This window comes from Paroedura picta, chromosome 3 (assembly GCF_049243985.1).
Source record: "Paroedura picta isolate Pp20150507F chromosome 3, Ppicta_v3.0, whole genome shotgun sequence".
Lineage (NCBI taxonomy): Eukaryota > Metazoa > Chordata > Lepidosauria > Squamata > Gekkonidae > Paroedura > Paroedura picta.
In genome coordinates, this window is record NC_135371.1 from 51312732 (window position 1) to 51338165 (window position 25434).

General features: G+C 42.3%; 3 protein-coding genes across 8 annotated transcripts in view; 2 read left to right on the forward strand and 1 right to left on the reverse strand.

Moving 5' to 3' along the window:
• The first annotated feature begins 65 nt into the window (after nt 1-65).
• MKRN2OS (MKRN2 opposite strand) lies at nt 66-9137 on the forward strand. Of its 3 annotated transcripts, none has more exons than XM_077325665.1 (4): nt 66-1542; nt 2112-2161; nt 3568-3730; nt 8897-9137. In XM_077325665.1, the coding sequence occupies exons 1-4, from the start codon at nt 1322-1324 to the stop codon at nt 9135-9137; spliced, it is 675 nt and encodes a 224-aa protein (XP_077181780.1). In that variant the 5' UTR covers nt 66-1321. The 3 variants fall into 3 exon arrangements, with proteins under 3 accessions (XP_077181780.1, XP_077181781.1, XP_077181782.1); XM_077325666.1 differs by having other exon boundaries at nt 116-208; XM_077325667.1 differs by lacking the exons at nt 66-1542; nt 2112-2161 and adding an exon at nt 2237-2300.
• On the reverse strand, nt 9113-24596 carry TSEN2 (tRNA splicing endonuclease subunit 2). Of its 4 annotated transcripts, none has more exons than XM_077325661.1 (12): nt 24407-24596; nt 21324-21543; nt 20617-20698; nt 19244-19280; nt 16696-17137; nt 16042-16119; nt 15235-15285; nt 14258-14396; nt 12657-12693; nt 12020-12131; nt 10736-10825; nt 9113-9816 (listed from the first exon to the last, which is right to left on the reverse strand). In XM_077325661.1, the coding sequence occupies exons 2-12, from the start codon at nt 21510-21512 to the stop codon at nt 9757-9759; spliced, it is 1317 nt and encodes a 438-aa protein (XP_077181776.1). In that variant the 5' UTR covers nt 21513-21543; nt 24407-24596; the 3' UTR covers nt 9113-9756. The 4 variants fall into 4 exon arrangements, 3 of the variants coding, with proteins under 3 accessions (XP_077181776.1, XP_077181775.1, XP_077181777.1); XM_077325660.1 differs by lacking the exon at nt 24407-24596 and adding an exon at nt 23658-23783; XM_077325662.1 differs by lacking the exons at nt 15235-15285; nt 24407-24596 and adding an exon at nt 23658-23783.
• LOC143831989 (uncharacterized) overlaps nt 23807-25434 on the forward strand; it is a 66287-nt gene continuing 64659 nt past the window's right edge. The window contains exon 1 of the mRNA XM_077325670.1: nt 23807-24065. Coding sequence (XP_077181785.1) covers nt 24006-24065 — 60 coding nt within the window. The 5' untranslated portion in view covers nt 23807-24005. The remainder of the gene's footprint in view (nt 24066-25434) is intronic.

Sequence of the window (25434 nt, forward strand, 5' to 3'; positions counted from 1 at the left end):
GAGGGAAACGTCTATGGTAGAGTCAGCCGGGCACAGAGTTCGCCGACTGGATCATAGATATGCGGAGGCAGAGCGCCCCCTCCCCGCAGCCGCCCTAGGGAGAGGAAGGGGGGGGGCGCTTCAGCCCTGCGCATACTGCACTGAGCGCAGTAGAGTCAAAAGAGAAAGGGGATTTCTCGTCTCCAGAGGGAGCGTCACGATCCTTACAGTAGGGATTCGGTATCTTCGCCGCCAGTTCGGGACTCAGATGTTCTCTTTTTCTAAACTGTATGCTGGGTGCCAACCTCCAGGGCAGACCTGAGGAGTTGGAATTACGGCTGATATCCAGACGACAAAGATTAGTTCCCCTGGAGAATATGGATGCGTTGAATGGGGGACTTTGTGGCATTGTCCGCCACTGAGGTCCCTGTCTTCCCTAGGCTCCAATCCCAGATTCCCATGAGCTTCCCAACCTGGGTCTGGTAACCTCCCCCCATCCCCCGCTGGTGTCAGCACACCCTGAGGCAGGGCATCCATTTTAAAACTTCCTAGGAGAGTAGGAATAGTACTGAGATTTGGAAAGTTTATTATAGTGTAACTTTAACAGCCAAGAACCTAAAAAGGTCAACATGAGGGAAATGAACTTAGGCCTACACAGGATGGAACACAATTTTTAAAAATATAATACAAGTATTTATTAATCAAGTTAAAAACCCGAAGCTTTTAGCATAGCCTCAATAAAATCAGTCAATACTTACATGATAATGCCTCCACTGACCAGATGTGTTTCAATGTTCCTTTATTAATGGTCAGGCATCAAATAAAACCTTACAATAATAATTATATTTAACGATGTAATGATTGTACTTTAATAGTGGTGTGCTAGTCAGAAATTAAATTAATTAGCCAGGGTTTTCCCTTGACACTGACAGCTACTGGGAAGGAGAAACTTTTACTTGCTACATTTTTGCTTGCAATGTAGATACTGTAAGTAAATAAAGAATGACAACAAAGACGTGTGTATTATAATTCCATATATCTAAATCCAAGAAAACTGGAGCCTCCTTATCAAAATAATCAGCACGATTCTCAGATGAAAGTAACACAAAAACAGAACACCTGTTCTTTAAGAGGAGGCTCATCCTCTTCCTTACTAGACACACCCACTTCTTCTCACAGCTTTTGTCTGTTTCCTAGTCAGTCTCCAGTTCTAAACATGATTGGCTATATAAACTGTCATTCTTATAATTCTCAACAAATCCCTTTCCACGCCCAGCTGAATAGTTAGTATTGGCTTTCGTCACTGAAGTGTGACAGGTACGAGGTACGAGATACGAGGTACATGATGCAGCCACGGGATTCAGAGACAGCCTTAATAAAAATCAGCCACTGTAAGAAAGACATATTTTTCCCTTATGTGCCCAAGTACTGTCCTCTGTGTGGTCAGAGGGTGAGCTGCAGGAGACTGGAAGAAGCACCTGTCAGTATTCCCAGCCCTTTTGTTAATGGGCACAGAGAAAAATGTTCTTTTTTACTTAAACCAACTTCAGGAACATTTCTAAGGTATGGCTATTTTTACATTTTTTGATAGTGTTAAATTAGTGATTGTGTAGCATCTCTTTATAGTGTTGCCAGAATATTAAGGTATGAAGCTGCCTTCTACTGAGACTTGCAGCTGATGTCTAAAGTCTGAGTCTGGTGTGTGATCTTTAGCAAGGCTAGAATTGCCAGGAACTAGAGACCTTGATAGGCAAAGTATGTGCTCTACCACAAAATGTTGAGCCTGTCCTGACGCAGTCAGGGACTCAAGAATCTCCCACTCACCTAAATCTATGTCTGCCTGTTTTGCTAGCATAAATAGAACTTGAAACCAATTTCTCTTGAAGCTAAAAGGACTGGTCTGGTTTGTTGCAAAAGCTATGTGGAGTCACTTATCCCAAAATCCCCTCCTTAATTAATTTTGAGAAATGCTTTTGCAATAGATCAAAATGGGATTCAGCAGTGACTAAATTTGTTTGCATCACATAGTCTCAGGGGAAAAAAACAGGGCTTCTGTCTGTAAAGCATAAGAACAGCCCTTAAAAAAAAGAAACAAAGTTTTATAGTAAGAAAAAATTAATTTCTTGTTTCAGAGAGTATGATGGAAATTCAGATCTTCATGTTGGAATAACCAGTACTAATGGTAAGAGTGTTTTGTCATTAACATCCCAAGTAACTGATTTCTCTCTGTGCCTCTTGTGTGTATTGAACATTCAGCTTCACAGTGATGTAGTGGATTTACCATAAGCCTGGGAATGCAGATGAAGGGGCAGTTAAGAAAGGTCAGTAATGGATGTGCTATTTGCCACCTATCTAGATCTATTGTGGTCTGTGTTGTTGGGTGGTAGAGAGAACAAATGAAAAGGAATAGAACCAGATGCAGTGACTATGTGGGCCTCATGCAGGAGATCAACAGCAGATCTCAGCCTTCATCATGTGCAAGTGCATGAGATTGCAGTGGTACCAAGACTTTCCTGGCCGGGCGTGATAATGAAGAAGAGAGAAGTCCCCAACAAGCATTCCTTGTGGTCTGGGAGAAGACTCCTGTTCTGCATACAGCTTAGCAAGGAGGACCTTCAAATTCTGCAATTACTAGACATAGATTTCCCTGCTGCTGCTATCAGATAGAGGCAGTTGGATTGGAGGAATTGAAAACTCTGGCTCTGTTGACCTGGTCTTGCTGTTCCTCCATTGCCATGTTTTAGGACTCCAACAAACAGATTGAAAGTCCCCTCCCCCTGACACATAAACACAAACACACTTGAGCAGTGAAAAGCTGCACCAAAGGGGCTAGTTCCATTATGGACGAGAGCTCATTGGATGCTTACAGTGTCCTTGTTGAGCAGGGCAAATCCAGATGGTGTCTGGAGAGCACTGCTTTGTAACAATGCACCAGTTCCAAAAAAAAGCAAATTGCAACTACTGCTTGAAGGATGTCATCCCCCCAATCCCTCTTTCCAGTGGTTAAAATGTGAAAATGTTTTTGAAAACCAAAAATACTTCCTCTCTCACATAGCATGCTTTACAAGTTTAACATAAAGTCCAGAAAGGCAGGTTTCATTAATTAATATGAGTCTTTTAGCAATGTACAATAATGTATCTTCCTTGAGGCACTGACATCATACAAGTGGATTTCTGGCTTACTGTGAATATACTGCAGAACTATCTGAGACAGTGTTTACTGTCTTTTTTATCCTGCCGTTTCTCCAAGGAGCCTCACACCAACCCTGTGAGGTAAGGATTAGGGGGTAAAGGGAGAGGCTAGTCAAGGTCACCCAATCCATTTCATGGTAAGCAGTGATTTGAATCTAGGCAGTCCAAAACTCAGCCTACCACCAACCGTTACAAGGACCCTGGATCTCACACTGATCGTATTGGGGATTCAAATAACCAGGATTTTTAGAACTATGGCTTACACTTCTAGTGATAATTTCTATTGGCCTGTATTTTTGCCTTTGTATGGAATGGAAATGGGATGGAAACATTTATATAATATCATACTTTCCCTTTTTGCTTTTCTTGTTCACCTCTTACTGCTTTTGTTTTTAGGTTTGGTATATAATTACAATGAAACAGGGATCAACAGAGGTGAATATGGATGGGAACAATGTATAAATGTCCCCCTGGTACAGCCTGACATGTATGCTTTACTCAAACAATGGGATACTTACCTAGAACAATTCTCAGCAGCAGAGATCTGGCTTCCATACAGGTATGAAGACCAATTGACAGAACAGCTGCTCATAGGAGGCAGAAAAAGACACATGATGGGTTTGGGCCTTTGCCTTCCTTATAGCTGGCTAATGGATGGACTTGATTCTTGATTTTGACAATCAGGCTTCAAGCAATTCCACTTGGAAGTCTATTCTTTCACTAACTAGATTCCAGTTAATAGAAGGCACATAGAGTAAGAGGCAGAGTGCAAGTCAAGGCTGAATACAGTTTGCCCAACAAAGTTTGAGTCCAGTGGCAACTTTAAGACCATCAACATTTTATCCAAAGATTATACATTCAAGCAGACTTCTTCAGATCCAGGTGCTTGCATATGAATGCTTATGCCTTGAATAAAATTTTGCTGGTATTAAAGGTGCCACTGGACTCAAACTTTGTTCTGCTGGTTCAGTCCATCGCACCTAATTATTACCTGAATCTGTACAGTTTGCGTGGTAATGATAATCTACCATCAGTATTCATAATTCCAAAGTGATAAGATATGGTTTCCGGATCCATCCACTTCTGTACTGCTTTAAAACAAAGATCTTATTTATTTATTTAGATTTTTATACCGCCCTTCCCTACGGCTCTGGGCGGTTTACATAAAACATTTTGGAACATTTACATAGAACGCTATCAAAATCAATATAACAATAACAACAACACAACAACTAGAACAACTAGAACAGCACTTCAACAATAACTTTGACACTCCCTCAGCAGGTTCGATCTCTCAGTCTGGGGGCGGGGGGACCTGTAGATGTTATGGGTCAGTCGGCTCCACCAGATTCCTGGTGGAAGAGCTCCTTTATGCAGGCCCTGTGGAACTGTGGAAGTTCCGGCAGGGCCCTGATCTCTTTGGGGAGCTCATTCCACCAGGTGGGTGCCAGGACTGAAAAGGCCCTGGCCCTTGTTGAGGTCCAACATGCCTCTTTAGGGCCAGGGAGGCGGTCTCTCAGATACACTGGGCCCAGTCCGTGTACGGCCTTAAAGGTGATTACCAAAACCTTGAGCTTAATCCGGAATTGAACTGGGAGCCAGCCGAGTTCTTGGAGTACCGACCGGATATGAGATCTCCATGATGTCTTAGTGAGAATCCTGGCCGCGGCAATCTGCACCAGTTGTAGTTTCCAGATAAAGGATAAGGGCAGGCCTGCATAGAGCAAGTTGCAGAAGTCCAGTCTAGAGGTGACCATTGCATGGATTACTGTGGCTAGGTGTTCTGGGTCCAGGTAGGGCGCTAGCAGTTTGGCTTGGCAGAGATGGTAAAATGCCAGCCGTGCTACCTTTGTGACCTGGGCTTCCATTGTAAGGGAAGCATCCAGGATCACGCCCAGGTTCCTGGCAGAGTGAGTCGCTAGGAGCTGCACACCATCCAAGGTGGGCAGGCACGCTTCCTCCCATGGTCCCTTCCTACCCAACCACAGGACCTCCGTCTTTGCAGGGCTGAGCTTGAGACGACTCTGCTTGATCCATTATGTCACTGCTTCCAGGCATCTGGCTAAAGATTCTGGGGGGGGGGGGGTCAGATCTTGATGATCTCTATTTCTGATGAACTCTAGAAAGCTAACAGTATTAGTGTTCTGCAGCAAACATAAACCAGAGACCTGTGGTACATGAAACACCAAGATCTTTTATTGCAGCATAAATCGGAGCTCTCGGGAAAGGAGTTTATGCTGGAATAAATATTGCTAGTCTTTAAAGTGCCACCGGACTCCTGTTTTATCTTCATCCTGCGTTTCTTAGCAGCTAAATGAGAGGATAGTGATAACTTGAGACACATTGCACATGACTTCATGTAGCTTTGCAGAGTTAGGGCATTTAGCTTACAGGAAATGTACGTTTGTGGGCTGCTGTCCTGGAAGGCTGCTCCTGGCCAGCAGAAAGCAGAAGTTAGCACCAGTAGTTTTGTCATTTTGGCATGGACCCTTCAGTGGCAATGATGACTGGTGTTAACGCGCCAGTTACTTCCCTGTGTACTGTCACCACATGACGGTGGTGAGACAGGCTATAGGTGGCACAAATGGCCACTCTTAGCAACACTGGCCAGGTCTGAAGTGTGATCCCTGCAGTGTTAGCCTGTAGCGCACACTGGCTTGTCTGGGTTACTTCCCAGTATGCCACTGGTTGAGCATTTGTCAGCTGCACTTTCTGGGACTTCCCTGTATTTCCAGTTGAGGCTCATCTGTGTGTCCAATGAGGAATGCTCTGGTTTTGGCATCTGAACATATCATCAGATAAATGTTTTTACAAGGGATGGGAACTGCCATATGACAGAGGAAACTTAGTGTGCTGATGGAGACCATGGATTAAGAACACTTGTAAAACATAGTTAAACAGCATGTAAGATTGCCTTGTATCCAAATACAGCCAGTTATAGTTATGGGTTTAAAAGCCCCACAAGTACCTTATAACGGTATTTTTATTACCGCATTCCACTTTTACACACAAATTGGGGCAGATCCAGTATAACTTCAAGCTCTACCCCCAAATTGCTTCGTCCTTACCAGAGCCTTGATCTGGCAACTTGTTGCTCACTGAAGGTTTACAAAGATTAAGAAACAACCTTGTTCACCTTTGTTTCTAATCTTTTAGCAGTTGAAGAATACAATTTAAAATCTCAGTGCAGGATAAAAATTCTATAAAATATATGCTGCATCAGCATTTGATTCCACAGGAGTGTCCCAGAGCCCCTGAGTACAAATTGTTCATTCCAACTTCAGTGCCTCCATATGCGTTTCAGGAGCATAACCTTCTGGTAACGCTTCGTGGTATGAGCTAGAGTGATTCTTAAGAGTTTTTTACTCATGAAGTCTGCCATTCTTTCAAGTTCTTTCTCAAAGAATCAACAGTCCTACTTTTGATTCTGCACTGTAGGGCAGCCTTTCTTAGCTTTTTTTTACTGTTGACAAACCTATGAAATATGATTCAGGCTTCGAGAGACCCCAGAAGTGATGTTATCGTGCAGAATATGGTTAGGAAGCATCACTGTGTACATGCCCACCTGGGCCCCCTCCCCTTCCCACCCCATCCAGGTCTATCATTGGCCATTTTTAGAGTGGGTTTGACATAACCCTATATAGGCATATCAACTGATAAATGTTTACATTTAATTAACTAATTAACTCTCACCCATTTGGGAAACCCAAATGGGCCATCAAGAAACCCCAGGGCCATCAAGAAACCCCAGGGTTTCATGAAACCCTGGTTGAGAAAGCCTGCTGTTAGGTGATGAGTGACTATGCGATTAATTTGAGCAAGGGGAGCAAGTATGTTCCTTAACTTTTCAATTAACACTAGCAAGAGTGACTGGAATTTTTCCAGGATTGACACCAGCAAACACTGTAGCCCAAAAATGTTAGGTTTGAATGTTTTTATTATATTTGGGGGTTTACCCTTGAAATTGTTGTAAGCTGCCCCAAGACCATTTTCAAGAGGGGAGGCGAGAAGTCAATAATAGTAGTAGTAGTAGTAGTAGTAGTAGTAGTAGTAGTAGTAGTAGTAGTAGTAGTAGTAGTAGTAGTAGTAGTAGTGAGGAGGAGGAGGAGGTTGTTTCTTTAACTTAATTATAAATACTTGTATGGAATAATGAATGTGAGGAGTTGACAAATGACAATCTTAAATAGCCACATAAGCCATGGTATTCATCCCCTGAGCTAACAAGAGCTTAGTTCAGTTTCTTTGGAAGTAGAGCAACAGACATTGGCATAGATCCACTAAAGCAGTGGTCGCCAACCCCCGGTCCAGGGACCGGGACTGGTCCATGGATCAGTTGATACCGGGCCGCAGCTCCTCCTCGTGCTCCTCCCCGGCTGCTGCCTCAGGGGCTGCCCTGCCACTCTGCCGCTGGCTCACCTTTGGTGCTCTCTGGCGGCCACCATGGCAGGGTCTCCCCCTTGGTGTGGCACTGCGCAGCTGCTGCTGGCAGCGCCTCCCAGCGGGCGGCGGGAAGTCAGGGTGCCGGCGGGAAAGCAAGCAGAGCAGGGGCTCAGGTGGCAGTGACATTCCTTAGCAAAAGACTACCCCCCCCCCCAGGCCTCAGTAAAATTGTCAAGCGTTGACTGGTCCCCGGTGATAAAAAGGTTGGGGACCACTGCACTAAAGGTTTCCTGCAGGCAGAAGGACAGAGGACCTCTGGGAACAAAATTTCAGGGGGCGTATGGGTCTGCTGGGGGTATATGTGTTTGAAGAAATCCTGCTCTGTAGGCAGAAACTCTGGTGGATCCAAGCTGTTCTTATAGCCTGCCCTCAAGAGGCTACAGACAAAGCCCCTCTTTTGGAATGACAGTGCTGACTTTTTGCTAAGGATACAGCACAAGTAATGCAGCTTAGGAACATACATTCTGGGACTTTTGTTACTTTACTACAGTTCAGAAAATACAATTCATAAATCATTTTACAATGATCATTTTAAAAAACCCACCTTGTTTTGCTTTGGATCCTAAACAAAAGACCATATAACTTGTGGTTGACTCTCTCATCTGGTTTGTTTTAGTCAAAGCCCACCCAATAGCTTACAGCCTGGGAACATAAGAGTCAGCTGCAAAAGTAATCACATCCATTTTGTCCTTTTAAACAAACCTAAATCCATATTTCAGAAATGTAAACTAAGTAACTCCTTGGCAATCTGCTGAACAACATTTTTGATGGAATAGCTGCTTCCTGTTTGTTTAAAATGAAATGTAAAACAAAAATTGAGCAAAGATATCATGCACATCCGGCCGGTCCTCATGAATCCGGATTGCAAGCACCACAAAGAAAGTATCTCAGTATAATCTTGTTTACTGGATTCACCAGTTACATTCCAGTTAGCTCATCTCAACCTTATCTCCCCCCCCCCCATGTGGGCATTTTACCTGTTTTTATTCACAAGGCAAACAAAATATTGAAACGCTCTGGCATGTATCCAGCCCTTCAGCTGAAAGAAACTCCTGCAGTTTAAGGAGACTGCCTCCAACTTAAGTGGCTCTTCCAGAGGCTGGAGGAAAGCATCAAGTGTTGCTCTTGGGAGTGGTAGGGTACATGCCACTATCCTCATTTTGTATTTTGCCAGCACAGGAGAACTGGGTTTTAATCCTGATCCTATCCAGCTAGTGTAACTTGAGGACAGGGCAGCATAATATGTTTAGTTTCTTATGTTCAATTCTGATTACCCATTTCATAGGTATGAAGAACGTGATCACAACTGTTATACATACGCCCTAACATTTATTAATTGTGTGCTGAGTGCCCAAGGGAAGCAGCAAATGAGTAAAAGTGAATTTACCGATAAATTTGTCGTTCCCCGGACAAGAAAGGCTTCCAAGTATATCACTGTCTACAAGGAAATATGCAAGAATGGCTTCTACGTCGTGGACCGTCTTGAGCAAGAAAATGACAATTCCACAGGGAGTCATTTATTATGAAAAAAATCAAATACAGATGGCAATGAAAGCAAAATGCTCAGAGTTCTGTTCCTTTCCTACTGAAACTACAGTAGCTGCAGACTCCGTAGAGTTCCGTGAGCCTTGAAACTTCCTGTACCATTTCAGCTTCTGTCTACTTTTCTAAGACATGACTAGCATTACATAAAATAAAACATTGCTTGCATAGTTTAGATGTTCAGATTTTTGAATCAGTGTCAGTTTTTATCTGTGAAAATGGCAGTGCTTCATTCTGCATTTAAAAGCACACTGCACCATTATCACCTATATTTCCCAACGATATCAGCCACCTGTTTCTAGAACAGGAAGAATTTCTTTGATGCTCTCTGCAGAACACTTACTGTGAAGTAACCACTGCACAGTCTAGATGGCAAGGTTTGGTTAATTCCTACTTCAGCATCATCACCAGAACAATACCTAAATCTATAACAGCAGATCCAACACTTTTGATCCAACACTATGTCAGTATGTATCCAATTTTTGTGGAGTCTTATTTTGAGACAGTACCTAAAATATCTATGTTGCTTTTTTAAAAAGGTACCATACACTTATAGCTCTGCATAAGTGTACTGTTGAGCAGTTCTTTCACTTATTGGAGATCTTACAGTTCATCTTGCTCATTACGCTCACGGGATGAGACCCAACGATGTAGAATCAATTCCTTAAAAGAGAAAAGGCATCCACATATTATTAAATACACTCCATTGTATCGTTAGCCAATTTCACTACCTAGTGTGCTGAATGACATCTTCATGGGAAGACTCATCACGGCAGATAATCATCCAGGAATTCCACCCCTCCCCCCCACCAATGGGGGGGAGATCTTTCTGAATTTAGACCTAACTTGTTTGTACATATGTCTCTCTTACAAACACAACCATTGTCACATACTTAACATTAATTTCAAGACTTGTTCTGGTATAGCAGATTTTCTGATGAATGTTTCAAATTTGGCATGATTCCTAGGAACTTGGGCATGTAAGATAGATTTCCCCCCCCCCCCTTTGTACACCACTACAAACTTGTCATGCTGTAAGTTGCTGTCAAAAATCCCCACTGATTCAAAGGCAGCTTGCTATATGACATGGCAAGTTGCTGCTCAAGAGACACTCAAATCTCCTTGGGGATCATGGAAGTTTCTTTTGATGCCAGCCATTCTAGCATCTGCCAGAAGTGGAGGGTTACTCCTTGCAGTGTTCCTTTGGGCTAGTTTGTCCATTTCCAGAGCAGGCTAGGAATGGTTTCCATGTATTTGGAAATATGAGCAACTGCTGGAAGGAACCAGGTGGTTCAAACTGCTTGTGTCCTACTCTGCCCTAATAACACATGAATCAGCTTTTAGAGAACTGGATGCACACAAAAACTCAGCTAACAATTGAGATGCAATTAAGCCCAAATATTTCCCTTCTCTTCATTCCAAGATGCTGAATTTGTTGTTTTAAACCTGATCAGTATGGTCCATGAAATTGTAGCAGATAATCTGCGTGGTGGGGAAGTCTATTACTACGTATGGTTTTACATATAACTTCCCAATGAGCTAAGGAAGGGAACAAATTAAAATCGGAGCAGAACTAGCTTACCTGAACTTTAATTCTTTTGAAACACTCTGGTGATGACATTTCTTCTTCAGTCATATCCGATGGTTTAATCAGGTAACAGAACATAAGTTCCTGTTGGTAGTAAAATCAATCTATTTAAATATACTAGAACAATTAATTTACAAAGTGGATGGTTAATCAAGAGGTATATGAGTTTGCTGGTCATCGCTGCAAGGAATGAATTCAAATCCCAATTTAGACAAAATTAACCTCCTGCTTACATACTAGGATTAAACTGTGGTTTTGGAGTCTTTGTGTGTAAGCAAAAAAGGAAGCCATGTTCTTGGATGAAATAACAAAATAAAATGTAGAAGTCTGTGTGTGTGTATGGGGGTGTGTGTCTCCCATCCAGACAGCATACACACATGGGGGTCTCCCATTCGGGTGCTGTCTAGACCCAGAACCGCTTATACATGTATCTTCCAACTATACCCTGGCATTCTCAATTTTCCCAGGTTAATAGAAATCCCATTTTACAAGCTGAAAAACCTAAGTGTCTGTTCCAGAAAACAATGTTAGGACAATCAAAACAATAAAGACAATCCTGCACTCTTCCCTGTGTTATAGTAAACCAAAAAAATGTTTAATGATGTTGGCAGTCCCTGTGCACTCTCCCAAATTCCTTAAAGAACTTTTCTTACCTGCTATATAGAGACATTATCAGTGGGATACTGCTTGTCTCCCCTCAGAAAAGATTAAAGCACCTCCACACAAACTGGAGAACTGAAACGTGGTATACATGCAGTGTAAGGCATCATGATTGCAAAAAGAAATCTGAATCTGGACATTTTATTCCCTTTTCCATGAACATTGGGATATGAAGTCTGCTTCATAACAACAGCCAGCACAGATTAAACCAAGTAGCATATGTGTGACCATGTTTAATAACTCTCTTGTCACACCATTAAAACAACCTCAGCTTGTAGTTGGTTGAGAGGAAGAGAGGGGCAATTTGCATTGGCACCTTCAATCCTAAATATGAAATTAGGAGAGGTCTCTCTCACACACATGGGATTCAAGAATTATTACAGCAAGTTTAGAGAAATGTGTATCATGGTGGCAACCAACCAGGGACAGAATGAAATTCTATTTAATAGAAATTACATTTAAATTTTCTATTTAATAGTTTGAATTACATTGGTTTTGCCACAGGTTCTGACAGCTTCACAAGATCTCTCTTTTTGAACTATCAGGGTGTCTACTTTCTCTTTACCCCTTTCCACCCCCCAACTATGTTTTTAATGCTTTGTTCCTTTAATTTGTTACCTTAGAAACATTTGCTGTGGTTCTATTCAGACTAGTCAAAGACTTCCAGCTGAATGACCTCTGCGATGATCCTTCAAAGTCACCATTAACTAATTCAGCCACCACAGAGTAACTGGAAAACCAAAGAAATTATTTTTTTAGTTCAGGAGAGTTTATACATTTTAAAGCCTAGTTTCTTCTCATATTTGCTATTCAGCTACTGTATGGATCACACCCAACTCCAAACAATTTATGAGAAGATTGCTCTTTGGCAAAGAGATGTGGAAAATTCTTCTAGCAAATAACAAAGTGCCAAGTAGCCAATTATAATTCCCTTCCTTCCAGGCACAAGTTTGGTTTATATGATTCTTTATTCAAAACACTAGTATCTAAGTAAACATGATCTGCAGGCTATAACACTTAAAGGCTGTACATTTGTTATTATTATTATTATTATTATTATTATTATTATTATTATTATTATTATTATTATTATTATTATATCCACTTTCCCAATGGGACAATATTTCTTTTGGTGCCAAAAAATACTATACCAACACAAAGTGGAAACAAACTCAATTTGCTTGCTATTAAATGATGAAAGTTGTGCAGAATTCCTAAGCAAAGAAATTATTGTATCCAAACCTGAGTGCTATACCTGGCATGGTAAAATGGAGGACCTTTTCGATACAACACTGCAATAAAAAATAAAGCATGCTCATTCAGGCTGCATTCAGATGTCACAGTACATATTTTGTTTAAACCAGTCTGCTGCACAAATGCTGATTAGTTTACCAGCCCATGTATGCTCATTCAGAAATCCCTGTTATTCTCTGGCTTGTCTCTAACTTACACTTAAGATGGACCTGCTCTTTCATTCGATTCCAACATTTAGCAAAAATGACTTCCTTTCAGATAAATAGCATTACTTGTGTGGTACCAGTTTTAGAAGAAAAACATGGCCCCAAAAATCCAAGTCTGCCGGCACTTTGCACAAGGAGTGCGTCTGCAGATGTGAGTTGCATGCATATTTCCTTGAACTAAAAAACTGCCACATCCATTCAGAAGGATAGATTCAAATGAGTAGCCGTGTTGGTCTGAAGTAACACAATAAAATCAGAGTCCAGTAGCACCTTTAAGTCCAACAAAGATTTATTTAGAAGGAGAGAGAGCCAGTCCTGTGCTTCCCTCTTCCTCAGCCGGCTCTATTACCAACATTCTTACTGAGGCAACATGTTCACTCCCTGCTCCTAGATGAGTCTCCAAGAATGGGCTGCATATGCATAAAATGGTAGCAAGCTAAGTTCTCAAAGCAGATGCCAGGCTCCTGGAATAGAACAATACCAGGTCACTGCTCAAAGTATGATGATCTGAAACAGTAGAAACATCTACCAACTCTCATACAGTTGAGTGTACATGAAAAGGCACTACAACTAGTGCCAGTGAATAAGAGTGTTTGGGGCAGGCTGATCCAGCACAAAATATGTTATTAGACTATTAGTTTAATATGCTGCATACCTGAACATTCACTTGCTCCTCATCTGTGGTTTGTGATTGGGGTGGTGGGGAATTTTAACTAATCTTGATAAAATAACTTTACTGGACCTTCCACGTTGAAAGAGGAAGAAAAGAGCACACTATATCAATTAAACTCACAAATAGGTCTTGCCTAGAGAAGTGACTCATCACCCTTAAAGGCTTTCTGTCTAATGTGGGAGACATCTGCCTGAAGATAAGAATGACAACAGTTGCTAACAGCTTTGTATCATCACACATGCCCCATATAATAATATAAATAAAACAAACCACCTGCAGATTCATGCGATCTTTTTGCTTGCAGTAAAAAGCATTTCATTCCTACTGATAACAACCCAACATCAATTAAGCATTTTTAATGACTGCAGTGTGCACATATATTATTTAAAGAGGCCAGCAAAGGACGAGTGAACTGAGACAGTGCTAGAGCACTCAACGCTCAAGCAAACCTCTGGCATATTGGAAAAAAATGGGCAATATATTATTTAAGTCAGGAAGGCAGACAAAACAGAGGCCAATAAGCAACTTTACTATTTCATCTCTCAACCCGATGAAATTCAAATGAGCTCCAGTAATTTAAATGGGCTTCATCACGGAAATATTTGCCATAGTGTAAATTCCAGTGCATGGCCTCTTTTGGTTATTGTCATCTGCACCATAAAATATCTACTGCCTCTACAGTCACAATGTGCAAACAATGATTCTGGAAGGCTGAATACTCACAGAGATCTGTTCCATATTTCAGTCCAACTTTAGGAACCCACCCTTTGCATCGGAAGTAGTGGTAAGCCATGTATGTAGTTCTAAAATTGGGCTGCACTTCACTGAAAAATTCCCATAGTTTCAAGATAGACAAAGGTGCCTAAAATCACAATTAAATGTAGTCATGCCTGGGATACTATGGCCAACTATCACTCCCCTCCCCCCAAATGATGTTAGACACTCCTAAAGTTTAGTTAGTTATGGCTGTGTTAGTTCAAGTGGTGAAAAAATGCAACAGACACAAGCCAAAATACGAAGACAGACCATTACTGCTATTCGGTATCCAAATTGTGTTCTAGCTACCATGACTGAATGCTCCAGAACTAGAACATTCTTCTGAGATTTAGTCTAGGGAGATTAGGAGTTGATACAGAAAACGTTCTGCTGGAGACATACTTAGTTCTCATAGCTCATTTGTTGAAGGCATTATAAAAACAGCTTTGTTCCCAATATTTCCATTCCTCATAAAAATCTGTTTAGAGATATATTATATTCTGGTGTGTTTTTTAAATATTGTGATTGGTAATCCCATACCATGCAAAATCATGAAATGTAAGTAAAACGTATAGCCTGCTCCCATTCATGCTTACTCAGAAGTCAATTCCACTGCTATCAACAAGACTTCTAGCACCATCCTAAACAGAGTTACATCCTTGCATCCAGTAAAGGCTTATTAGGGTGTGACTGTGCTCGAGATGGCAGAGTTAGCAACCTCGGGCACAATATCAGGTTCAGGACCGCAGCCAAAGCTTTCCTACTTAAGCTTCAAGAATTAAAAAAACTACTGATGAAGGGAAAATTACCCCACCCTTTGAAAGTCTGGACAAGATGACTTGGAAACCATCACAAAAGGTCTATTGTTTAGTGCTAGTGAGCAATTCCCAAAGCAACAGATCACTCAACACACCACCTACCAATGACTAGAAGCATCATCTTACCTCATTGTAATAAATATTTAAACATCCCAGAGCATATACCAAGAAAAAAGCCTAAGAAGAAACAAGGAACAGAATTATTCTGTGTATGCCATATGACTTGCAGGGTTCCAACATGGATATGTTCCCTATGTTCATTAAAGAAAGCATGGAAGGGGATCTTGGTGAAGACCATCAGTGCCAATGTGTGAGATTGCAGAAGACCATGCCAAAGGGCATGACTTACTCTTTTTTAAATTGTATAAGGGTCATAATTTCCACACCACTGAAGAGGGCGGTTCATTCCTGATATAAAACACATTTATTTATTGAAAGGTGCATATGTTATTGTTAGGCAAACGGTGGGCACTACTGCCAAGAAAAAAGTGGGAGGAAGTAAAATGGCAGGGATCATTTTTAAAATGCACGGGCAGATACAATGTGGCCTAGGAGGGCTGAAGAGGGCCTCAGCCACCTAAAGAGTTCACAACTGTCATGGTGATTAGTGGCAGAAATAATTGTTTCTCAGCATTTCTAGGGTGTATAATTGATCATAAACAGCTACTCTCTCCCATCAGGAGCAAACTGTTACTTTGTTACTCTGTGCCCCAAGAGGACAGGTGCCTGGAAAGACCCTCAACTGACAGCTCTGCAAGGCTGAATTTGTAACACTGCTCCCCCTCCCAATTTATATGCAGATCATTATTTACTTAAAACTCTTTATAGTCATGTAAACAATACAGATAGCTAGGATTTAAAAATGCACAATGCTGTATATTTACACTGGCCAATTACTGACACCAATATTAAGGTGGGGGTGGGGAACCTTACCTCTTCTAGACTAAGCTGCAAATATTCAAAAATCCGAAATGGATTTCTTCTGCAGACCAACTTTTCTTTTTTGTTCAACTACAACAAAATGGCAAAACAAAGTTACAAAGCAGTCATCAATCATGTTGATTTACTTAAAACTTAAAACTAGCTAAGAGCTTGCCAGCATCCCAAATTGTAGTTCTTTTCCCCATAAAAATCATTTTTCACAATTGCTCATCTTTGCTCCTGAGATCTCCCTTCAGAACACCTCTTGAGGACATCAAAGAAGCTCAATGAAACCATGGCCAGGTCTGCAGGCAGAAGTATTTTGAACTCTCTGAATGCCACTCACTGGCTTAGCTGCACTGATTTTATGTTGAAGCAGTCAACCTCTAAATCCCAGAGCCAAGAGGCCTTGGCCTCTTTTCCTTTGTTGGACCTCCAAAGGAAGTAGTTATTAGATTCAAATATTATATTGTATAATCTGCTTGACAGTTGATTTAGAAAGTTTATAAAATTGTAATCCAGCTTGGATCCCATTGAGAAAAGGGGAATATAAATATAAACAGATAAATAAAACACACCTACTGGAGGGCAAATATGTACTATTAACTTTTAAGTTCTGTTTATAGGATTATGGGGAAGAGAGTACAGCTAACAAGTACAGCTTACTTGTGATTTCTCATATGTGTTTTCTTCTTCTGGACCCGATGCTGATTCTTCCTGCACCAGCACAAACTCCTGGTGCCTATATTCTTCAATACTCAAAACAGGAGATTCTTGTTTGACACAGTCATCTTGCTTGCTGTCATCACGCAATCTAGGAGGACTGTTTGGAGGATGAGTTTCAGTGATAGCTTGAAATCCTGTTCTGTCCAGTTCGTTAGAGAAGTCACAGTTGCCTAATGGATCACGGTGCGGATCCCCATCAGAAGTCTTTGGCTCATCAGTCTCCATTGCTTGCGTCTCCTCATTCTGATACCCACTAGTTTGCTCTTCTTTCCCTTCTAGATCAAGCGGCTCAATATAATTTAGAAGGAGTTTGTTTACTGTGCCATCATCGAGTCCCTGCTCCTTCATGTGGCTTTTAGCCCACTCTACATAATGCTGGAATCTAGGAGAAAAGAAAGTAAAAGACTGCAGCAGGGAAAGTTCTTTAGCAAGGCATGGCAGTGCAGCAATTTTAGACAATAATAATACAGAACACTCATGTTTCTGTAGCCTCTCTGTTGCAGTCCAGAGAGCGTCTGAATTTAAGGATCTATGTGGCAAAATGCTCTACCATGGTAGTTCATAATGAACTCCAGATGCTTTGTTATTAACAACTTTCAGAGTAATTTTTAATCAACATGAGTCGAGTGACTCTCAAGCAACAGGAACGCCTTCAATAATCTACAGGGAGTGGGATGACCCCTTTGGGCTCCTCAGGTTCACATGGATTCTGCAAGATGCACAGATCAGGCTGCTCCTCATGGGGTGGTATAAATATCTACACTAGAGCCAGGTGAGTGCAATCAGAGCAAAGCAGATGAGAATGAGTCACATGGTTTGCATGTAAGAAAGTAGAGACAGCAATGGTTTCAGGATTTGCAGCCCCCATTTTATAAATGGAGATACAAATTTGAAACACACCTGGTGAAGTCAGGCCCTCAGCTGGGATGCATCTTTCTAAACTAACACAGCATCCATTGGAAGAATGGCTTCTTTCCTATCGAATGATGCCCTGAATTCACAAAGACAGAGCATGGATGCTGCCTATTGCTTAGCCTCTTCTGGATGGGATATCTGCAAATGCAAGAAAATCAGTCTTTTGTGATTAATAGAGCTCACTTTCCATCTGGCAGGGCACAACAGGGTTTGCAAGAAGGCTGGCACGATCACTCACTACTCAGAAACGGCAACAATATTGCAGAATGTTCCGAACATCCTCTTCCATAATGAGAGGCTTGCATGATGCTGGGAAAGCCTCGGACTATATCCCATAGGCAGCTTCCAGTGCCTCTGGCTCTCTCTCACGCACTCTTTTGCTGTCTTTTGGACCTTTGCCCCTAGTTCATTTAGGCTTATGTGTTGCATATGGCTTCTGGTAATAATTAGAATTTAATAGTGCTTAATAACCTCAAGGATCAGGAAAGGGTACAAGTACAGAGATCTTTTGATAATTCAGTGACCTAAAATAAAAGGTAATCAGGAAGGAATTTCATACTCTGTGCTTGTGAAAGCAAAAGCTAATTGGTAAGTCAGCATTCTCCCCCCCACTTCACCCCAAATGGTGCCTGGCAAATGTTTTTTGAATGTGGGCAGGGTTAGGTGTGGCTATTGCCCACCAGTTTCTGAATGGCGATTGGACATCTGAATGACTGGGGAGATTAAAGCAAAAACAAACACCAGCCCAGAAGCAGCTGCAACACAGCCTGAAGATCTTCACTGTGTGACTGAAGGTCAGCGGCGTGTAAGCCAAAAAAACTTTTTATTTCTTTGAAATATTATCATTACCCACTTTTTTAACTTACAGGAACTCAAGATGACTTACAATGTAAATAATAATAATAATAATAATAATAGTAATAGTAATAGTAATAGTAATAATAATAATAGTAATAATAGTAATAATAGTAATAATAGTAATAGTAATAATAATAATAATAATAATAATAATAATAATAATAGCCTCTTGTGGCGCAGGGTGGTAAGGCAGCAGACATGCAGTCTGAAAGCTCTGCCCATGAGGCTGGGAGTTCAATCCCAGCAGCCGACTCAAGGTTGACTCAGCCTTCCATCCTTCCAAGGTTGGTAAAATGAGTACCCAGTTTGCTGGGGGGTAAATGGTAATGACTGGGGAAGGCACTGGCAAAGGTAAAGGTAAAGGTATCCCCTGTGCAAGCACCGAGTCATGTCTGACCCTTGGGGTGACACCCTCTAGCGTTTTCATGGCAGACTCAATACGGGGTGGTTTGCCAGTGCCTTCCCCAGTGCCTTCCCTCTGAGGCTTGGAGAATACAAATCCCTGCGGCTGAGAGCTGCCCCTGCCAGTAAGTTCTCTAACAACTGCCTGCAGCCTTTCCAGGTCTTGGGGGAGGGGGAGGCCATCCACAGAGTTCTTCCACTCCACCCCCCTAATCTAGCGCCTGTTGTATTCCTGAATGCAATGGGCTTGGCCCCTAGTTGATTAATATGGTACTTACAGTTCAAGTCAACAAAGCAAGGGAACTGTACTTACTTTTTTGAAGAGATTATAGGCATGTTTAACTTGGCATCTGCAATATAAAGGAGGATTATTTTCTATTCTGCATAAAGAGTCAAAACAACAAATTGTTTACATATAACCTTCCAAAGAATAATTTCATCCCAGAGTAACTGCAGCACACAAGTCCTTTTTCCTGAACCAACATTGTTTTCTCAGCTATTAATCCAGATGACATTTTTGTACAACCACTACACTCCAGTGTTTGTTCCTTTGCCTAGCCATCAGTTTAAATACCTGGTGTGTATGCCCCCCCCTCCCCGATGTTTAGCAGAACTGCTTCACTACCCTTTCTGTGTAGACAGGCATAGTGCCATTGAAGAAAAGTGGTAAAGCCATTGGATGAAGCCCTACTTTTCTTTTCTCTCCTCTCCTTCCCCGTATGACAACAGGTATACCAACGTGGTATAGTGGTTAAGAGTGGCGGCCTCTAATTTGGAGCTGGGAGACCTTGGCCTTGTCAGAGTTCTCTTAGAGCTATACTTGCAGAGCAGTTCTGTTAGTGCTAACTCGTAGGATATCTGTGGTGTGGAGAGGAAGGGAAAGGTAAGCCGCTTTGAGACTCCTTTGGTAGTGAAGAGCTGGGTATTTTAAAAATCTTTTAAATTTACTGATGGTATTGTGGACAAAAGGGCTGGCTGCTTATGCTCTTAGGGAATAATTAAAATAAAACTCCTCCTCCTGCCCCTCCTCGCAATGACAGTAGTGGAGATATGGAGTGAGGGGGTGGATAGATGTCCTGGAAGGCAACATAGGTTGCTGCAGTTTGACCTGCCTCTGAAACCTAGGAGATCTTCCCCAGCTGCAGCCTCAGCTACCCACCCTTGGCCATGTTGCTGCAGAAACCTTAATCCTGCCTGCCCAAGTGAACACACACCTACCCAAGCCAAGCACAGGTCTCCCTGGCAACAAAATAGGAGAGGAGAATGATGCAAGCTGCTTTGGGTCCCATATAGAGAAGAAAGATGGGGCTCCAAAGGAAGAAAATAAACAATACATGCTTGGGAGAGGAGAGGCAATCACAGTCAGTATGGAAATGGCTTAGGGCAGGAGTAGTCAACCTGTGGTCCTCCAGATGTCCATGGGCTACAATTCCCATTGTAGTTTGCTGGCAGGGGCTCATGGGAATTGTAGTCCACGAATTGTAGTCCACGAACATCTGGAGGACCACAGGTTGACTACCCCTGCTTAGGGTATAGGAGCACACCTGGAACTGAGGTGAGGGGAAAGTTTTAGCTAACTTGGTTGAACCGTGCATGGAGTAGAAAAGAAGTGCGTGGAGACAGAGAGCAAGGACACAGTGTATAATACTTGGACCACTAGTGTTGATTCACTAGCAAATCACCTACCTTGCCACTTAAGAACCAGTGCAGGTTCTGAAATTCCATATCCTGGCTGACTTCTTGAAAGAATACCTTTCCCAAAAAAACCCTAAAAAATAGAAGAAAAGTGTTACTAACATTCAGTAATCAGCATGCAACGGAAACTGGACCTCAAGAAGACACACAAGTGATTTCACAGTGGCATCTTTAATATATTAATTTTTTAACATTATGGTTTCTCTTTAAACTCCAAAGTTCTCAAAATGCATTCAAACAAAGGAACAGGCATTTTGAGCACAGAGATGTTCTGATATGAAACAAAAGTGTGTCCAGCTTCTGCCAAACTGTCTGCCCTTTCTCACGTTATGTGGACTGGGGTTTTAAATCACACCTACAGCAAGCAGCAAAGGAGAAGGATAGTCCTCTTTGTAGTAAGATGAAGCAGGAAAGTGGTGAAACCAAATTTCATTATCTGGCTGGCCTACATGGATTGTCCAGCCCAATACAGTTTGCCTAGCTAGGATGCTTTCTCACCTATTAAAATCAGAATAAAAATGTTTCTTAGGTTAACTGCTAAAAATTGTTTCATCACCCAAAATATCTTAACAAGTTTGGCAAAATGATTTTTTTGAAAAAAATAATGTTATATTAATTAAGCTCTGTTATAATCCAGTTTGAATGGTATAAAATGTCAAATGTTCCACCAGTTACACAGGCAGAACTGATAATACTACCTTACTATACAGTTGTTCTATGTCCTCAGGATTTCTCACAATTACATTGTTGTTGATAATTTCAGCTTGGCATATTTTGTCACCTCTCCCATAAGCCCCATCCTGAGGGGTAGAAATAGGAAAGGGAGAATCGTAGGATTCATAAACTCTTCTTTTCCTCCTTGGGGGATGGAAAACTGCCTCTGCCATTTTTCATTATCCTTCTCACTCAGCAACAGATCTGTGCAGGAAAAAAAACCCACGGACTACTTTTCAAACTGGTCACTTAAGTCAGTACACTTTTCTTTGCATTGATTACACATAGATTTCAACAGAACAAAAGGCATGAGAATACCACAAACTGTGTTGTTTGTGGAACACAGACATGCAAGTTCCTGATTTGCCAGCAATTATAGAATAATTGATGGAGCAAAGCATCGTTTATTTATTTGTTTGTTTGTTTATTATATTTATATACCACCCTCCCCTGAGGCTCAGGGCAGTTTACATAAAACATATAAACAATACATGAAACAATCCATAACATATAAGTAACCGTAACAATAATAATAATAACTAGAAATTGTAACAGTGTAAACAGTGAAACTGTGCAAACAGGTCCAGAGCACATTGATGGAGTTCTGGGAGGGAGGAAGCAGGGGCGCTTCACACGTTGTTGGTTATGCCCGGTCTCAACAAAATGCCTGGTGGAAGAGTTCCTTTTTGCAAGCACTGTGGAGCTGTTTTAGCTCTGTCAGAAGGATCCTTACCTATAAGTAATTCCCACTCATCTGTCATTCCAAGGGGAATTAAGGGAGGATGGACATAGTCTGCATGTTTTTGCTCTCTCTCCATTCTGCAGTTCTCTATAGCCTAGGCATGGATGAACTTAAGGGCTCTGGCCTTCAGAGTCCAACCAGTGCACTGGGCAGATGGATGAACCTGGTATGTCTTGGCCCAGGATGTCATGTTTACATTTTGGTTTTTTAAATACTCTTTTGTATAAACATATCAAAAAGTATATTTTAGTAAGCCACTATGGATTCCTATCAGGGAGAAATGTGGGGCAGCTTCTTTGATAGTGGCGGGCAATAAATCTAAGTAATAATAATAAAAATACATAATAAATACATTAATAGCAAGACAACTTATTTTTCTTTCTTGGGGCTGAATCAAACAGGCCAACCAGGCCTGGCATATAAGATCACTGAGAGGTGGAACCTTGACTAGAGATGTCAGAGAAGGAAGGCTAGGTTCTCTCACACTGTCAACCTTTTTCACTGTCAATTACCACACATGAGATCAAGATAGAATTTTGCTGCTGGCCTAACAAGAAAGGAAATTCTGTGCATTTATGCACATCTTTTCTCTGTACCATATGCCTCACTTCATTTGTCTGAGGTTCCTTGGTGGGGTCATTCAATAGTTCATTGTGAAGTAATCTCTGCATGGGATTTTTATTGCCAGTGTGGGCTGGTGGCTGTTGATACAAGTTCCACTGATGAAGCTGTTCACACATTCATCTGCAGCCTAGTCGTCCACCCTCAGCTCCAGCCAAGCCACATGCACCCAGACTTTTAGCCAAGTATTTGACCCTTATAACCATATAACATGTTCTGTCTAAAGACAAGTATGTGGGAATGAAGCTACACTGATGCTGAAAGTCTGATGTCCTGTCACTTTTTGCAGCCTCCTATTCTTAGAATTTAGAGCCTCTTGACTCAGGTTGACTCAGCCTTCCATCCTTCCGAGGTCGGTAAAATGAGTACCCAGCTTGCTGGGGGGTAAACGGTAATGACTGGGGAAGGCACTGGCAAACCACCCCGTATTGAGTCTGCCATGAAAACGCTAGAGGGCGTCACCCCAAGGGTCAGACATGACTCGGTGCTTGCACAGGGGATACCTTTACCTTTATTCTTAGAATTTACAAAAATTATATTCCACCTTTATACCCAATCAGGGCCAACAATGTGACTACAGGAGCCTTTAGACTAGTCCTGTTCATATGTTACAACAAGTGACTCAGTGGTAGAGCATTTCTAGTTTTAAAAGACCAGGTAATAGACCTCTGCCTGAGACCCTGGAAAGCAGCTGCCAGTCTGACCTTGAGGGACCCGGGGTCTGATTCAGGATAAGGCAGTTTTAGGTGTGTTGGAAATGGCTTTTGTGAAAGACAAAACGATCTGTCAGTCCACTGCTGCAGGATGCCTCACGTACAACATCATCACGATCAGACATGTGCAACCCCCCCCCCTCAAGATATGGAGGGAAAAAAAACTGAAACAAGAAGACCCAACAATTCAACTGGCAGCAAACGTGCAGCCTGACGGCTCCCTCCTTCCCCAAACAAAGCACCTGCGGGCTACGTGCAGAAAACGGAGTCCAAACGGCAATCCTCTGCGGCTGATTTCCTTACACACATGGGAACAGGAAAAAGGGCAGTCCAGACTCTACAGCAGCACCGGAAGAAGGAAACGACCCCGCCCGCCCCCCCACACCAAGAGACAGAGAAAAAGAAACCTTCGTCGCAGTGCACACGTCAGGTTCTTATTAAATATATATGCGGACCAAGACAATGTGAGAATTTAAAAAACACGAGAAGAATTAACGTCTACGCGGCATTGCTTGAAAATAATCACGCACTATCCTTCCCTTCAATTGGATGAGTTTTCTCTCACACTAGCTTAAAAAATCTGCAGCAAAATGGAAGCTGAACGGTGGTTAAATATCGCCTGGGATAAGTCACAGAGCAGAGCTGTAAGAGTGAGTTTAGTATATACATGTTTTATTTATTCGGTTCATAAGTAAGAGTTATAAGGAATAAACACTTTGGAAATTCGTTGCACTTTAACCACCGCATCTCCTATCTGTAGCATTTCTACCATCTCTACAAAAGCCCAACCTTGCCAGGAGAAATAAAATGCAACTATTTGCTAAACTGCACGATTTTTTCAAAACTCAGCAAGAACACGAAGAATCTGTAAACGCGCCGATTTTATTTGCCCCTTAATTCTATATTCCCGGCACTTTAGCTTCTTTCATAAATGATTTTACTATCCCCGCGCGGGAACCGGACGTTCTCTAGGGAAGTACTCGGATCGTACCTCTTTGCTTGCTCCCTTCCTTATTATGGGATCCTGCAGGAATAGCGCAAATTGTGGAGGTGGAGGGCGTCTGGCTTTCGAATAACGTGAGATCTGAAGGAGGAAATATCGCTTTGCGATACACACACACTCTCTGTCTCTGTCTGTCTGTCTGTCTCTCTCTCTCTCTCTCTGCATTATACTTCTGCCCGCGTGAAATTAAGAGAGCAGTTTTGCAGTCCTGGAGGAACTGGGTAATCCCCGGATCGAAATTAACTCTTTTGGTACATGAGGGGAGTTTATGTGAGCTCTCTAATGGATGGCCACCTGGACTCCCCCCCCCCCCCCCCCGCCGAACCATTCGCCAGATATTTGGAAGCAGTGACTGGATGGTTGGAGCAGAGTCGCCTGAAACTCAACCCCTCCAAGACGGAGGTCCTGTGGTTTGGTGGTAGGGGGGCAGGGGACCATCACGCCCCAGGCCAGGAATTTGGGGGTGACCTTGGATGCCTCGTTGACATTGGAGGCCCAGGTCAAGAAGGTAGCTAGCCAGGCGTTTTTCCACTTTCGATAGGCAAAGCTACTAGCACCCTACCTGTCCTTTGAACATCTGGCCACTGTGATACATGTGACAGTTACCTCCAGAATGGATTTCTGTAACTTGCTCTACGCGGCCCTGCCTTTAGGCTTGATCTGGAAATTACAGCTGGCGCAAAATGCAGCTGCTAGGGTCCTCATTGGGACATCTTGGAGGACCCATGTCCAGCCAGTGCTGAGGCAGCTGCATTGGTTGCCGGTTGCTGCCTGGATCTGGTTTAAGGTGCTGGTTCTTACCTTCAAGGCCCTCCATGGTCTGGGACCCACATACCTTAGGGACCATCTCACGCCCTATGTCCCCCACAGGGCTTTACGCTCTGTGGTGTCCAATTTTTTGGTCATTCCCGACCCCCGGGAAACGCGCCTGACCTCGACCAGGGCCAGGGCCTTCTCGGTCCTGGCCCCCACCTGGTGGGATGAGTTCCCGGAAGAGCTGCGGGCCCTGTGGGAGC